At 45.5% G+C, this 15,613-nt stretch overlaps 1 protein-coding gene across 2 annotated transcripts in view; it reads right to left on the minus strand.

Annotated features, from left to right (window-relative positions):
- Sptz (zinc finger FYVE-type containing 26 spastizin) overlaps positions 1–15,613 on the minus strand; it is a 149,936-nt gene that overhangs the window by 89,465 nt on the left and 44,858 nt on the right. For both annotated transcript variants that reach the window (XM_065455034.2, XM_065455035.1), the window contains exons 14-15: positions 15,159–15,408; positions 13,950–14,165 (exon numbers count right to left, since the gene is read on the minus strand). In XM_065455034.2, coding sequence (XP_065311106.1) covers positions 13,950–14,165; positions 15,159–15,408 — 466 coding nt within the window. The remainder of the gene's footprint in view (positions 1–13,949; positions 14,166–15,158; positions 15,409–15,613) is intronic.

Genomic DNA, 15,613 nt, shown 5'->3' on the forward strand with positions numbered 1-15,613 from the left:
GACGACCAAGCCCATTTACTGTTGCTGATTGATCTTTCTGACATGGACTGCATAGTGCAATCTTGTAGCAGCTTGCGGAAATTAACCTGGACATGAGTATGCACGTGGCGCTTGGTGAAACATTTTTTCCAAAGTTTTGCGCTCCAAAGTAGGCCTTACACAAGTAAATATGGCATCTTGATGATACTAGTGTGCTCGTAGTAAATAAGTAAATACAGTTGATTTCCATTGATTCGAACCTCACGGGACTGGCGAAATTGGTAGAATTATCCAGTGTTTTGAATTAAACAAGATGCAGAAAAAATACTAAAAAAACACCACTGATTTATTTGTAAGTATTTGTCTCGATTCCAACACAACCCTGAATTGAACATGCACCTATCTTTTTAAGGGTTCAAAGTTGAAAGTTAACATAAAAATGACATTAGAGCTCCCAAAGAAAGTAGATATCAAATACACACTCGACTCTTTAGCAAAAAAGACATAGCATGCCTCCAATTCTGGCAATAAGAAAAAGGCAAAACTAGCTAACTTCACAGAATGGAAATTTGTTAATTTCCATTGTCACTACTCTTAAAGGACATAGTATTGCTGTCTATCAAAAAACACAACATATCCTTCATGCAGTTCATAGTGCACGTGATATTCAGCATCTATCAAATTACTCAGCAAAAATTGCAAATGGGATGATGGCCCATGCCTAACCCCTTCACTAGTTCGTCCTGTGATGCATGCATTGTCCAGAATGCAAAGAACATGTGACACGACTTGTTGTCGCTGCTTAAAAGGACACTAAAGGTAAATATTAAGTCAAGTTAAAGTGACACATTAGTGTTCAAAAATGTCTAAAGCGTCAATATTATGGCGAACAGAGCTTCAGTTACTGAGAAAATAAGGTAAATGCAGGACACAATTATAGACTTCCCAAGGACATTGAAGTTCTAGCCAGATGATGAAGGCATTCCTCATAATTCTACCACTAGTACTCAACCTCGGGTAATAAAAAGATGATTGTACAGTGAAATCTCATTGATACGATACTGCATAATACATTCTTCAGGATAATTCACTTTTTTTCTTTCTTTTCGTGGTCAGTGTCCCATAGGAGCAATGTGTTTTCATACAGTCACTGCAATCGCACTTTTGCATGAAATTAGATAATACAACTGAAGAAGTAGACTTTTACACGTATTGCTAAAACTCATAGCTTTAGGTTTCAATGTACTACTAGCTTAAAAAACATTCTAACAACCCTCGAATGTGTTAAGCCCCAGCCACACTGGAGGAAAAATGCATGTGGCGCGCCACTGGCAGTGACACACTGCTGCGGCCGTGTGGCCACACAGACTGGCAGTGTGCTGCTGCTCGGTTGAGTGGGGAAACAGCAGCTTCTTTTTTTTAACTTGCAGAAGAATTTTTTTAGCCGTCAAATATATATTTGATGGCTAAAACCACGACGGGCACAAGCACCTCAACGAAATGAGCTGCATCACGATTGATATGCCAGAGACCTTCCGAGTGTCAGAGGCCACTGACCATGGCCAACCTTACTTAATTAAGCAGAGAACTACATGCCTTCGTGGGATTTGGAGCGGCACACAGGCCGAAATGAAGCTCATGCCTATGTTGGTACTGCAGGTTAGCGAACACTATCCCTTTCAAGTACGTACACTACGTTGTGCGTGCATTGCAGACTCCTCTCACAGCAGCATGTGTCACCCGTAATTGCAACAACTGAGAGACCAATCTCTCCGTAGAAGGTCTTGTGTTTTTGCTAACCAGATACTGTTTTTGATTTTACTACTGTTGCTTTACGGTGATGTGGAGCTCAATCCTCGTCCCTTCAGTGAATCAGAACTAGAATTGCTCAAAAGTTTACAGGCCGGTCAGAGCACCATCATGAACAAGCTGGATGCCATTGAAGCAAAATTTGCAAAACATGAAGCTATGCTCACCAAACTAAACGGCAAATTAGGAAAAGCTGAAGGACAGACTGTAACTCTTAAAGAGGCAGTAGAGGAGCACGGGAATGCAGTCAAGCTGCTCACAAAGGGTGTCAAGGAAGTGAAAACAAAAAGCGTCGACCTTTAAAATACAATTCAAAGGGCTAATTTTGTTTTTTATGGTGTTAAACATGACGAGGTAGAAACGCGGCATCAGTCAGAATAAGTGATTAAAGGTATCTGTCAGGCCCACCTTGCAATACAAATGAAGTCAGTACAAAGAGCACATTGTGTCGGTAAATACAACAAGAAGTTCAAACACCTGCCGCGGTTGCTTAGCAGCTGTGGTGTTGGGCTGCTAAGCATGAGGTAGTAGTATCAAATCCCAGCTGTTGTGGCCGCATTTCGATGGAGGCGAAATGCGAAAACACCTGTGTACTCAGATTTAGGTGCACGTTCAAGAACCCTAGATGGTCGAAATTTGCGAAGTCCCCCACTACGACACGCCTCATAATCAGATCCTGGCTTTGACACGTAAAAACCCCGTAATTTAATCTTTTTAAGAGGTTTAAATGACCAAGTGTTGTTAGCTTAACCTTCGACAAGGAAAAAAATGGGTATCCTTAAAAATGTTAAAAAATTCAATGGGTCTGAATACAGTGTAGATCAGAATTACGCTTCAGAAACAAGAGATATCCAGAAAGGATTATGGAAATATGCTAAAACAGAAATAATAGGCACCAGCAGTAAGGTTAAACTAAGTTTTGACAAGCTGATTGTTGACGGCAAGGCCTTCACCTCGGACAGAGTCAAAGAGGAAGTTGCTCCAGTGTTTAAGAAGTGACAGTCTGCTCGTAAGACGACCCCTGCCTCACACAATCTAACAGCCATGAACTGTAGGAGCATTGTGAACAAAGTACAGTAAAAGCTCGTTAATTCACAACTTGTTAATTAGAAATTTTGGATTATTCGAATAGCCACCGCGGTCTGTCCAACAATGTAATGAAACTAGTATGTAATGTATCCCGCTAATTCACATTGAAATCCACACTGCCACTGATAATTCAAACTCCACACCATTGTGGATGGGGAGAGTGCTAGTACGCGGGAGCATGTTGGCGACGCTGGCATCTTTGCGCGCACCACGCAGCTTTGCTCTTTTCATCTGCGGCCCTTTGGTTAGGCCCGACTGGAGAGAGACGCATTTGTGCCTCCAACGCGCCTGTTGCAGGTCAGTTATCTCTCTTTCTCAAGGCCTTCTAGATAAAACATAAGGCACTGCATGTTCTTTCTTTTTATTTCTTTTTTTCATTTTACATTTTGAAGGCTCTGCTCTTTCTCTACGAGGTGTTCTGCTCAGAAGTGACACCAGGTAACGTCTAAAACATGGCAACCGACACGTTTATGCACGCTCGCAGTAACAAAAAGCACAGCCTTTGAGATATGTGGCAATTACTCAAAGGAAAGCATTGCTGGAATATGTGTTTGGACGCTACCTATACGTGTAGTGGAACTCGGCAACCTGCAGTCGATGCAGCTATGAAAGTACAGCAAAGACGAGCGTTGCCGCAGGTTGTGGTGCGTTTCACGAGTGCATTTTAGATCGCAACTCTAAATTGCACTCGCAAAATGGCAGGTGTATGGTCCGACGTTTTCAGCATGCACTGCTTGCGACCAGTCACGCTACACCATTTGTGCTGCGCCAGCCAAAATTCTGTCCCCTCCAGACTCCTATACATGCACTGTGCCTGAGCGCTGCTCTCTTTGAAACAAGTGCAGAATGATCCCCAACTCTCACGCTGCTTTGAACGGCTGTCTGTAACCGTTGGCAAAGCGGCATGGGCACTTTTCTCCATTCCAGGAATTGTGGGTCGGCGCAACAAACGCGCAGATGAAGCAAGTGCCAATTCAGCGTTGAGCGCCATGCAATTTAAATCTGGGTTGGTATCGAGAGTTACAGAATATCACGAGATCATTGGAGGAAGCGAATTGTGATAACTGTGCACTGCACTTATCTCTCTCAACTGGGCCACAAGGTAAGTGACTTGCATTGAAGTCGCCAGCAATGATTGCAAATGAGTGCACGATGCAAACCTGAATTTCACCGTGTCCTTCAGTGAAGCACGAAGCAGGACATAAACTGCGAAGATGATAAATGTAAAACCGGGGCAGTCATACAGTTCGCTGCTACTACTCATTTTGAGGCGTGAAATATAGATATTGGCATCCGCTAGTTACGCTAGAAGCCAGGGAAGGAGAAATGTGCATGGTAGCTGCTGCAGAAAACAAACAGTAAATGGCCATTCGCTTGAAACTGACTGCTTGCCTTTTCCTCTTGCGACAAACTGGTGGAGGCACCGGGTACGCATCCACCCTATGCCTGCTGGTCCTGAACCAGAAGCTACCGACGGCAGTACCTCGGGGACGGCAGAAATCCAACGAAGCAGCCGTCGCCTCCAAGGTCTTCCGCCACAATACAGTCCCCTGGCAAGCTCCGTGAGGAAGATGTCAACAACAACCGCAAGCCAAACCGAGGGGATCCCAAATGCTGGTGTACCATGCATTGTCAGCACACCCTGCACGCCTAACCCATTCCACGACAACGCCTGTGAAGACGAAGTCTGGTTGGACCATTTCGACCAGGTTACCGCCTTTAATGACTGGGACAATCGGCATAAGTTGAAGAATGTCTACTTTTCCTTTTTAGACACTGCTACAAGAACCACGAAGCCTCATTTACCGGCTGGCAGGAGTTTTATCGACTGCTTTGCGAAGCCTTCAGCACCCACGAAAGGAAAGAAAGAGCCTGACAGGCACTGTCTTCGAGCTTCCAAATGCTGAACGAAACCGTCACCATGTTTGTCGAAGACATGACGCGATTGTTTCGTCGGCTGACCCACTAATAGCAGAATACAAGAAGCTGCGTCTATAAATGCGAGGCGCAAAAGAACAGCTTTTCGTGGGCCTCGTGCGCAATTCTTCTACAGCAGTGTCTCAGTTCATTTGTGAGGCAACAGTCATGGAACACATGCTTCGGCAGCGGCTCTCGCAGTAGGAACGCCAGACTACCATGACTGCTTCATGCTCTCTTGTACCTGTAAATGATGACAGGGAGTCCTTTACCGAACTAATACAGCAGATTGTTCGAGAAGAACTGCAGAAGCCTTAGGCATCAGCTCCAGCACCTCTGAGTGCCATGGCTCTTACAGACGTCATTCGGGAGGAAGTCGGCAAAGTGGTTCATCCCTCTCCACCAACTCGTACTGAACCCCCTACGTTCTCGTATGCGGATGCTCTTCGTGTTTGCACGTTATCGGTGGGCTGTTTCTTGCAGCCGCCTGCTGAGATTCCTGGAAGCTTCCCAAGTCCAGTCCACTGCACGAATATGCAAGTAGCCTTTCATCCTGGTCTGCATAAGTCTACACTATGGCACGCTCCCAACAACAGTCCGTTGTACTACCACTGTGGGGAGGCTGGTCACTTATATCGCGATTTCTAGTACGGGCGGATTGGTCTGCGGGGATACCACCCAGATGCCCGTTGCACACACTATGGCAAACGCCCGCACAAAATCGAGGTGTACTTAAAAAGTAACCGGCTTCCTCTTGCCCCGCAGCGAAGACAGTCACAGTGACTATCACCTCGTCGGTATGCGTCACCAAACCACGCTCGACCCACCTTTGATTCCACTGGAGTCAACGGTGGAAGCCCGCGCCGGGGAAACTGAAAACGGCGACCTCCAGGGGTGAGGCCGCTGTCATTCGAACCGTCAAATATCCTCCACTGACGCCACCCCCTCGCGACGTCTTACTGATGCCTTCATTTGAAACTGCCAAAAGAACTTCAGCTGCTATTACTGTTTCCATCTACGGTTATCCGGTAACTGCATTTGTCGATACGGAAGCTGATTACACGGTTATGAGTGCCTGACTGGCCCCTCAGCTGCGCAAGGTGCTGACAGCGTGGGACAGCCCACATCTTATAATGGCTGGAGGACACCTGTCACGCATTGGACGATGCACTGCCAGACTTGCAATTTGTGCTTCAAATTTTGTAGTGTCTTTCTTTGTGCTGCCCAAGTGTTCTCAGCTGGTTATACTGGGCATAGATTTTCTCCAGGAGGCGTTTTTACAATTGCTAGTAGGTACAGCGGGGCGTGGCGCGTTTGACAGCGCTCGACGTTTCTGCGCAGGCGCGAGTAAGAGCGGGTGCGAGAGAGAAAATCTGGGGGCTTTTGCTCCTTGAATATGTGACTCTACCTAGGCACCACGGTGGAGAAGTTTCTTTGCGCGTGTAGCGTGCATTTGTCCCTAGGTGTGCAGGCGTGGCGGAGAGGGTTGAGTTTGTTTACGCTCCGCAGTTCGCTGCCCGTGCGGTCAGGCAGTGGGCACGGACGCCCCATTTGGTGATCGCTATCTGAAGGGGCGAGGTTCTGAGTGGTGTCGTAGAAGTCGTGGGTTGCTTTTTTTGTCGTGACGATAGATTGCATTTTTTACAAGCGCTGCTCCAGGAGGACACATGTAACCGGCAAACAGAGGCCTCAGGAGAGCACCTGAGGTTATAATAAAGCAGACGGCGCAGGATGTCCAGGTAGCGGGGGAATCAAAGCCGGAAGCAGAGCAACCCGTGGGTTGGGGCCGCGGCGGCCGAAGCGTGCCAGGGAATGTTCACAGAAAAAAAAATTGGCTGTCCACGATAGCGGGCAGCCGATCTTATACACCCCTGGCCCGCGCAGGCCTCGGCGAGCCCCAACCCACGGACCAGTCCGGGTTCTAGCTTTGGTGTCCTCGTTGCCGCTTTGCTGTCCTGGAAGCGCCGCTAATAATACGAAATAATGACACATTGTTTCAATTAGTACGAAACACGATTGAATAAATATAATTACATCCAGCCACCAACTTGCAATGCTAAGTTCAGCACAACCACGCCCTGCGACTTTTGCCGGCACGTCTAGAGACAGACGCATACAATACGTGCTAAGAACTTCCTCCGTAGTACCTAGGCAGAGTCATATATTCAAGGAGAAAAAGTCCCCACATTCCCTCTCTCGCACTTGCTCTTACTCGCGCATGCATCCGGCGTCTCCGCAAGTGCCACGCCCCGCTGCACTACTAGCAATTGTATATACGCCTCCAGGAGTATGGGGCGATCATTAACCTGCGTGACTTGTTCGTGACTTTTTCTAACTATGTTTCTGAGGATTCTAGAGTGAAGGATGAACATCACCGCGCAGTTTTACGCGTGGTCGATGACTACGTGACGTTACTACCTCGAAGTAGCATCGTCGTCTTCGTTGAATGCCCACAAGACCAACTAGGAATAGGCATCACCGAAAGTAACCTCACCTTTTTGCTGGATCGAGACATCGGCGTCGCACGAGGTCTCGCAGAGCTCCAAAATAGGCAAACCGCCATCCTAGTTACCAACGTCAGTGGCGAATACAAGCACTTTGTGAGGCATACCACCATGGCCTATTTTGAAACAGTGGCCGAGTCCAACGACTGTGCTTCGGTAATGACAATCTCGATTATGGAACCAAGCGATGTGGACTTGACCAGTCACATCAACGTCAACCCACAGCTAGACCAAACCAAAAAGGAGAGGCTCTTCACTCTGCTATCGTCATTTAGCGACTGTTTCACCACCACGTCAAAGGTCAGCAGACTCCTTTAACCAAACACAGAATAATCACTGAACCGACCGTCCAACCTGTTCACCAACACGCTTATCGCATGTCGCAGAGAGAACAGGATGCTATTCGTCATCAAGTTAAACAAATGCTAGACGATGATGTCCATCAACAAATCCTTGGGCTTCACCTGTTGCATTAGTTAAGAAGAAAGATGGTTCACTACGATTCTGTGTCGATTATTGCAAACTGAACAAGATCACAAAAAAAGACGTTTACCCCCTTCCTCGGAGTGACGATTCTATGGATCACCTGCAACATGGCCGTTACTTTTCTTCAATGAATCTGCATAGTGGGTACCGGCAGATTGAAGTTGACGAACGGGACCAAGAAGAAATGGCGTTTATAACACCAGACGGTCTCGATCAATTTAAGGTCCTCCCTTTTGGATTGTGTTCCGCTCCGGCCACATTTCAACGCATAATGGACACAGTTTTATTTGACCTAAAGTGGCGCTCGTGTGTAGCCTTTTTAGACGATGTAGTTGTTTTTTCCAGAATAGGGTTGTAGCGCCGAAAAAGACAACACGTAGCAAGCGAGACAGGACAGGCGCAACTTCCAACTGTTTATTCACCGCGTATGCGAATGAATATAAGGACAAATCAAGATAGGTAGCAAAACCACACATGCGCGCGAGGGTTTTTACAAAAAAAGCGGATAAAAGATAGGTGAGGCACACACATATCTCACGCCCGTGTATCTAAAAAAGCAGTTTCATTCTTATAAATGGAGATAGATGGAGCGCTAACACAATCGCTCCTGTTTCTTTTAATATAGAAGGCCTCCAACAGTTCACAGGCTGTCTGGTCCTCACTTCTGTTTAAAACCTTCGCTTCTTTCAGCCTTGCCACACACTTAATCTTCCTTTCTTCTCCGCAGGCTTTACAATGATGCGGCAGATAAGAACCAGTGCCATTTTGTAAATCCCGATTATGTTCCGCTAATCGGTCATTAATACAGTGGCCGTTTTGTCCAATGTACTTCTTTCCACATGTGAGAGGTACATGTATTTGATATACGACTCCCACGGCACATTTAACAAGTGGAGCTGCATGTCTCTATTTACATTCAGTTTTGTTTACCATGTTGAGATCAGTTTTAACGCACAAGCCAGCCAGTTTCTTTGGGGCGGAAAGAAACACAGGAACCTTATATTTTGTCGCCACATGCTTCAAATTGTGCGCTACCTTACGGGCGTACGGGATGACAACCGGTCTACTTTTACTTTTGGTGACCTCATCTTAGTCGCCTTTTTTCTACTTTCTTTCTTCAATTTTCACAGCACGACTTCAGCAACTCCGGTTAAGATCGAGGTTGGAAAGCCTGCCTTTTCCAACTTTCGAATCTGGGTGTGAAAGCTTTCCTCTGCCTTTTGGCAACAAGATTTCTTCAGCGACGCTTCCAGGCACATATGAGCAATGGCACGCTTTACTGTCTTTGAATGGGAGGAATCATAGGGCATTATTTCTTTTTGTGCACGAGGGCGATAATTCCAGCAAAAGCTTTTGTCTTTAAGGGTGATGTCAATGTCTAAAAACTGCAATCTGTTGCCTTGGGCAAGCTCATGCGTGAAGTCCAAACCTTTTCCAAGTAGTTTAAAACCACACAACACTTCTTCCACTATTTGTGGGTAAGATGAGGAAACCTGTTTCTTTAAAACCATTAAAAAATCATCAACATATCTAAAAGTTTTCAGCACCTTGGCTTCGTCAAAAGTATCCGCCAGTGACCTGTCCATCTGCGTGAGAAATATGTTACATAGCACAGGGTGGCGTAGGAACTAATGCAAATTCCTTTTTTCTGAACAAACAGCTGGTCTTCAAATAATACCACCGTGCAAGACAAGTAGTACTCTAACAATGCCAAGAAATCGTTAGAGTACTACTTGTCTTGCACGGTGGTATTATTTGAAGACCAGCTGTTTGTTCAGAAAAAAAGAATTTGCATGGAGATAACCTTAACAAGGTTAAGGTTAATAACCGCTGGTCATTAACCCTTTCGCTGTCACAGACGTACCAGTACGTCATCGTGCTTCCCCCCCTCCACAGTGTCACTGACGCACCGGTACATTCTCTATTGTGCGTTCAAAATTTCGTGCATGAGCACAAAGCTGGCACTCCTGGACTGGCCACGCCATCTGTTGACTCTTTCTACAAGTTTGTATTTTCACCCCGACCTGTGTTAGTCCATGTATTGAAGAGTACGGTGTGACTGCCACTCCCCACTCTCTCTTTGCTGAGTGGCGCGATGGCTCCGCGTTCGCTGGGTCATGCATCGCGCGCGTGTGCTTATGGGTTCAAGGGTTGTTCTGCCATGTCCGGTGGTTTAAAGATTTTTATTTTTCTTCTGTTGGTGTGTCTGCTACAGTGCGTCAAGTTCAGGCGCATGTGCCGTTGCCTCTGAAAAGAGTGACTCGATTGCTGCTTTCGCTCTCTCACCGCACCCTCGCTTCCGACTTGCAGTAGTAAACGTAAAGCCCTTCGAACTTTGTTTTAGCCTTTTTCCTCTCTCGCTCTGTCTTCTTGATCACACAACGTCCCATTTCTCTCCGTTGTGCGGGCGACTGAAAGCGCATCCTCCCTGCGCGCGGTTACTTTCGGGTGGCTGAGCGCGCCGGACCTTCGTCTGCTCATTGGAGTGGTGGCTCTTCCAATTCAGAATACGAGCCCAGCTCGGATTTGGACTTGGACAGCGTCTCATGCGAGGAAGAGATGAGTTCCGCATCGTCAGATTCGGATGTTGAACGGATGTTATAGTCAGGCTGATGATGATGATGATGTTTACTAATAACAGCTGCAGAACACTGAAATGTGCATATTGCATTGGCTATGTTATTTGTATACCAATCATAATCAATAATAAATTGCTATGTTCATTCCGTGTTATGCTCGTTCCCTGAAACCAAGCTGACACTGGGGGTGCGTCACGGCCAGAAAGGTCCAACAGCGAAAGGGTTAAGGGTTAAGGACTGGATTCCAAGGGAAGGGAAGCGTAGCAGGGGGCAGCAGAAAGTTAGGTGGGCAGATGAGATTAAGAAATTTGCAGGGACGACATCGCCACAATTAGTACATGACTGGGGTAGTTGGAGAAGTATGGGAGAGGCCTTTGCCCTGCAGTGGGTGCAACCAGGCTGATGATGATGAATATTCAAAACAAATCAAATATATTGCTGGCTGTGAGCAAACGAGCTTATTAGGGTTCATTTCTATCTAATCTGAAGTTCAGCGTTTGACGGAAGCCCGTCTGGTCGGGATGAAACATGGTTAAAAGGTAAACAAAAACCCGGCGCACTTCGCCGACCAAATAAAGATTTAAAAGAAAAGAAGACGTTTCGGCTCCCACACGGGAGCCTTGTTCACAGGTAAAATAAACAAAGGTGCTCGAGCAGCTCGCTTAAATAGTCTTGAACACGTGAGGCAGGCAGCGCCCTTACACTGACGGCAGATTGCCATCGCTCCTGTTCAGAGTGTGTGGCATAGTCTGAATCATGAGAGACTCAAGATAAAGGCGTCGAGATAGCCCTTTTTCCCTGGCAAGGACACGTGCCTTCCTCCAGTCGATTGCGTGGCGGCTTGAAGTGGCATGCTCAGCCAAAGCACAGGATTTCACATTTTCTTTTTTGACGTCATAATTGTGCTGTTGAAGACGCCTTTCAAAGTCACCAGTTTCGCCAATGTACACGTAGTCGCGATCCGTGCATGGGACAATGTACAGAACACCTGGGTATTTCTCTTTTCGTAATTTGTCCTTAACATTGACGAGTGATTGCCGTAGTTTCTGGTTTGGAATGTGTGCCACTTGAACATTGTATGAACGCAGAATACGGCTTAGAGCTTCACTTGTGGACGGGATACATGGTATTCCGGCGCGCTTTTGACTAGAGGCAGCATAGGGTAACTGTGGACGTGCCATTTTTCGTTCGACAGCATTCAAGAAAGAGCACGGGTAACCACAGGCTGATAGTTCCCGCCGTACCACGCTTACGTCAGCTGCGTAGTCTTCTTGTCTCTTGCAGATTTTCTCCGCGCGTCATAGAAGCGTCGAAACCACTGCCCTTTTGTGGGAAGCAGGTTGTAAGGAGCCAAAATGCAAGTAGTGTCCTGTGTGAGTTGGCTTTCTGAAAACTGCGAACGACAAAGTAGGCCCCTTTCTTTCAATCAGCATATCAAGGAACGGAAGCTTGCCGTCGACTTCCTCTTCTACCGTGAACTGGATCGCTGCTTCCATGCTATTTAGGTGTGAAGTGAACGACTGAACTGCTTCTTTGTGAATGATGCAAAAACAGTCGTCCACGTAGCGAAAGAATGCCTTCGGAGCAGGGCTGAACGAAGAGAGGGCTCGACTTTCAAGTGCTTCCATTGTCAAGTTAGCGGCGGTTACCGATATAGAAGCTCCCATAGCCGTTCCCTGGACCTGTTTGTAGAAACACTTTTGGAACGTCAAGTACGTGTTTGATAAACAGAACTGTAACAGCCGAGCCAGGTCCGGTGCATCAATGGGCGATCTCTCAGGTAGAGTTGCATCCGACTCCAGAGCAGTACTGCATACATCCACGGCCAGTTCCGTTGGCACACTAGTAAAAAGCGATTTCACGTCAAAACAGACCAAGATGTCATTTTTATCCAGTACGACGTCACGGACTTTGTCCATCAAGTTGTAGGAATTGCGTATGTGAGTGGCACGTTGTCCGACAAGGGGCGAAATGACACAGTGTAAAAATCCTGATAGCTTGTGCAGGGGCGAACGCGTAAAATCTACAATTGGACGCATGGGAATGCCTGGCTTGTGAATCTTGGTGAGGCCATAAAGAGCAGGGGCCGAACCATTATGACAAAGTAATGTGAAATACAGTGACTTGCGTTCAGGGGGGACCACACGAAAGACATCGGCCAAAAGCTTCTGGTAGTCTCTTTGCACCTTATGTGTTGGATCCCGGTCAAGTTGAACGTACGTATTCGTGTCTTCTAACAGCGTCAACATCTTCAACATTGTGTTGTGCTATCATGTTGTTGTGGTTGTGTTTAGATCGTACTTTTCGATTTTTCTGATGTATTTTACTTTGAGGAATTCGATTACTTCAGTAACGCCTCTATGCCACGTGGAGAGCCTGTGTAGTTGTGGTTTGGAATATTTTTCGTCAAGCGACGTTCGACGCTGACATGGGATTCTTTGCAACACGGGACCCCTTAATGCTAGCGCATTAAAACACGCTTAGCCACAGGATGCCTAAGCTTTGCACAAAAGCCAACCTAGAAGTATCAAGATGCATGGGTTACCAAACACTGAGGGTGCACTCTTATACAGACTCCACCCCCAGTCCTGCTTGACAGCAACTGCGATGAGTGACAGCTGGTACAGGGTCAGATGGCTTTGAGTTTATGGGAAATTGATCCAGTGCAATAAGGCAGAGGTTAATGAGAACAGACAACCAGCGGAAATTACTCAATTTTTCAAAGCTAACATGAGCTAAATACACATGTTAATATAACGGCTTACTAGTTTATTTGTTTTGCTAATGACAACATAACTGCAATATGCCAACATGTTTAAATAAACTAACTTGCTAATAAATCCATGTGCATATCATTATTCAATAATCTATTCAATATTTGATGCTAAGTATTCGTATTCGATTCGTATTAGGAAACATTTCACATTCGCACACCTCTACTTTTAAGTAGTCAATTTACCCTCGAGAAAACAACCTTTAACTACAGTAAGGGAAAAGAAAACATGCGCCCACTGATATAACTGCCAACAGTGCAGTAAAAGCAAGAATTGCAAGACATTTTTCATTGTCTCTCATTTTTTTAATACACCTATTAATTTGCTGGCAACATATGTTCGCTCCAAGTATACTGCTATTCTGCATGAGTTCAAAGTCATATTGGAATACATGGTTTGTGTGATTTTGTTTATAATCTCTTAAATTGTTTTTTTCAACCTGTTCGTGTTCACCTGCACGCATTTAATGTGATGTCCTATTTAAATATGCCATAATCCCAGTTGACACTAAGCTTACTGTTTTATTTTGCCTTATTTTAGTGTTTTGTTTGTCATTAATTGCTTCCTTAAACAGAACAGAGGTGCACTTACAGGTACCACTTTGTGGTTTAAAATGCCATGCTACATCAGCCAGTTAGTCGAGGTTTGGAGCGTCTGCAGCATGAGCAATGCAGTGGTGGGTGAAGTTTTCTGTACTAGGTTAAAGGTGAGGAAGTGGCCTCACGATGACAACACGATAATGACAACTTCAGTAACAGGAAGGATGGACAGCCAGCCCGGTTCTTTAACTGCTGTTGCGGTAAAATAGATACCTGGTGAAAACAGCGTGTTCGGTCTGTGTGCACTCTGTAGCAGGACTCGAGGACAGCACTCGTGGGCAAGAACATTGGCCAGGTTCAGCTTCATCTGGTGTGCCAGGGTTTCCAGCCGTGACGGAGCAACTTCCTCGTGCAGAATGAGCCGTGCGAGCAATTTCGACGGACTCTGACTGAGCACCCAGAAGTAGCTGTCGTCGGACATCCGTGCCACTGGGAATCATAAAACACAAAGTGGCATGTACAAGTCATGACAAAAATTGCAGTTCACCCGTCACCAGAGACCTGTGCCACTGGAACCTATATAAGTGATTACAAGTCAGCTACACATGTCATATGACGAAAGTTGAAGTTTAGCCATTGTCAGGTATGTTGCCACTGCAAACGATAGAATGCCAGGTGCCATACACAAGTGATGTGGCAAAAGTTGCAATTAAGCTGTCATCAGACATTCATGCCACAACAGAGTATAGCATGCCCGGTCCCACATACAAGTCATATGACAAAAGCTGCAGTCACCGGAAACCATTGAATGGCAGATCCTACATATAAATCATGGCAAAGTAGCAGCCTCACCCAAAGTGTATAGCAGTGGCAGCAACAGCTAGCTAGTGCATTATTACTATTAGCGATATGACTTGAAATGTTTTACACAGTATCAGTTGCAGGAAACATTCACAGCATCACAAATAATTCTGCCTTTGATTGCAATTTAATTCTGGCAGTTAGCCACCCTAACAAAAATTATTGATTGATTGATAGGGTTAATTGATTGATTGTAGATGTACAGACACAGAGACTGATAGATATATTAGATTGTTTAATTAATCAATTGATTTAACATATTAAAGCTATCTGGATTATGGTGGATGTTCAAAACTCAACGTGTTCCCTTAGAAAAAGAAAATGAAAAGGTAAAAGATAAAGAAATGAAATAAAGATGCTTTTTTAGTGTTTTCTTTATTAGTTACACATATTTATTCTAAATTACTGTGCTGGGCAGTTTACTATGACAGAGACTGTACTAGTGGGATTTAATTATCGATTACCATGACAAACTTCAAAGGAGTGATGTCTAGATACAGACATGGGTTTTCGTGCCATGGCCAAATACAATAAAACGAAACCAGTAATTGTCAGAACACCAATGCTGGTAAGCTACATACTATAACAATGAGTCTCACAAGAAGCTGTTGTGTAACGCACTTTTTGTCTTTGACTGCTGCGAGGCTTCACGGATGGCCTTGTGGAGCTGTCGGGCATGGGCATACACAGAGCGGAGGAAGTCAAACTTGACAGTGGGCAGGAACATTAGGTCTGCTCTCTGCTCAGAGACCGTGGCCTTGCCCAGTTCAAGGAAGGAAAGGTGAAGCTCCACACGTGATTCTTCATCGCCAGAGGATGATGAATTGGAAGACAGCAAACTAGGCATGTGACGATTCAGAAGGCTGCGAACCTAAGAAGAGAAAAGATGTCCCTCTTTTTTATTTATGTATTATATATCGTACATAAGGCATTATTGTAGGTTTAGTTACAACCTCAAATTGGTATATTGTGGCATAGATACTAGTTTGCCATTGTATATCTGGTATAGCAATTTCTATTGCAGAATCTTTATTTGCAAATACCATGGCTTTCATCCAAGATTACTGTAAATATCT

This window comes from Dermacentor albipictus, chromosome 7 (genome assembly GCF_038994185.2).
Source record: "Dermacentor albipictus isolate Rhodes 1998 colony chromosome 7, USDA_Dalb.pri_finalv2, whole genome shotgun sequence".
Classification (NCBI taxonomy): domain Eukaryota; kingdom Metazoa; phylum Arthropoda; class Arachnida; order Ixodida; family Ixodidae; genus Dermacentor; species Dermacentor albipictus.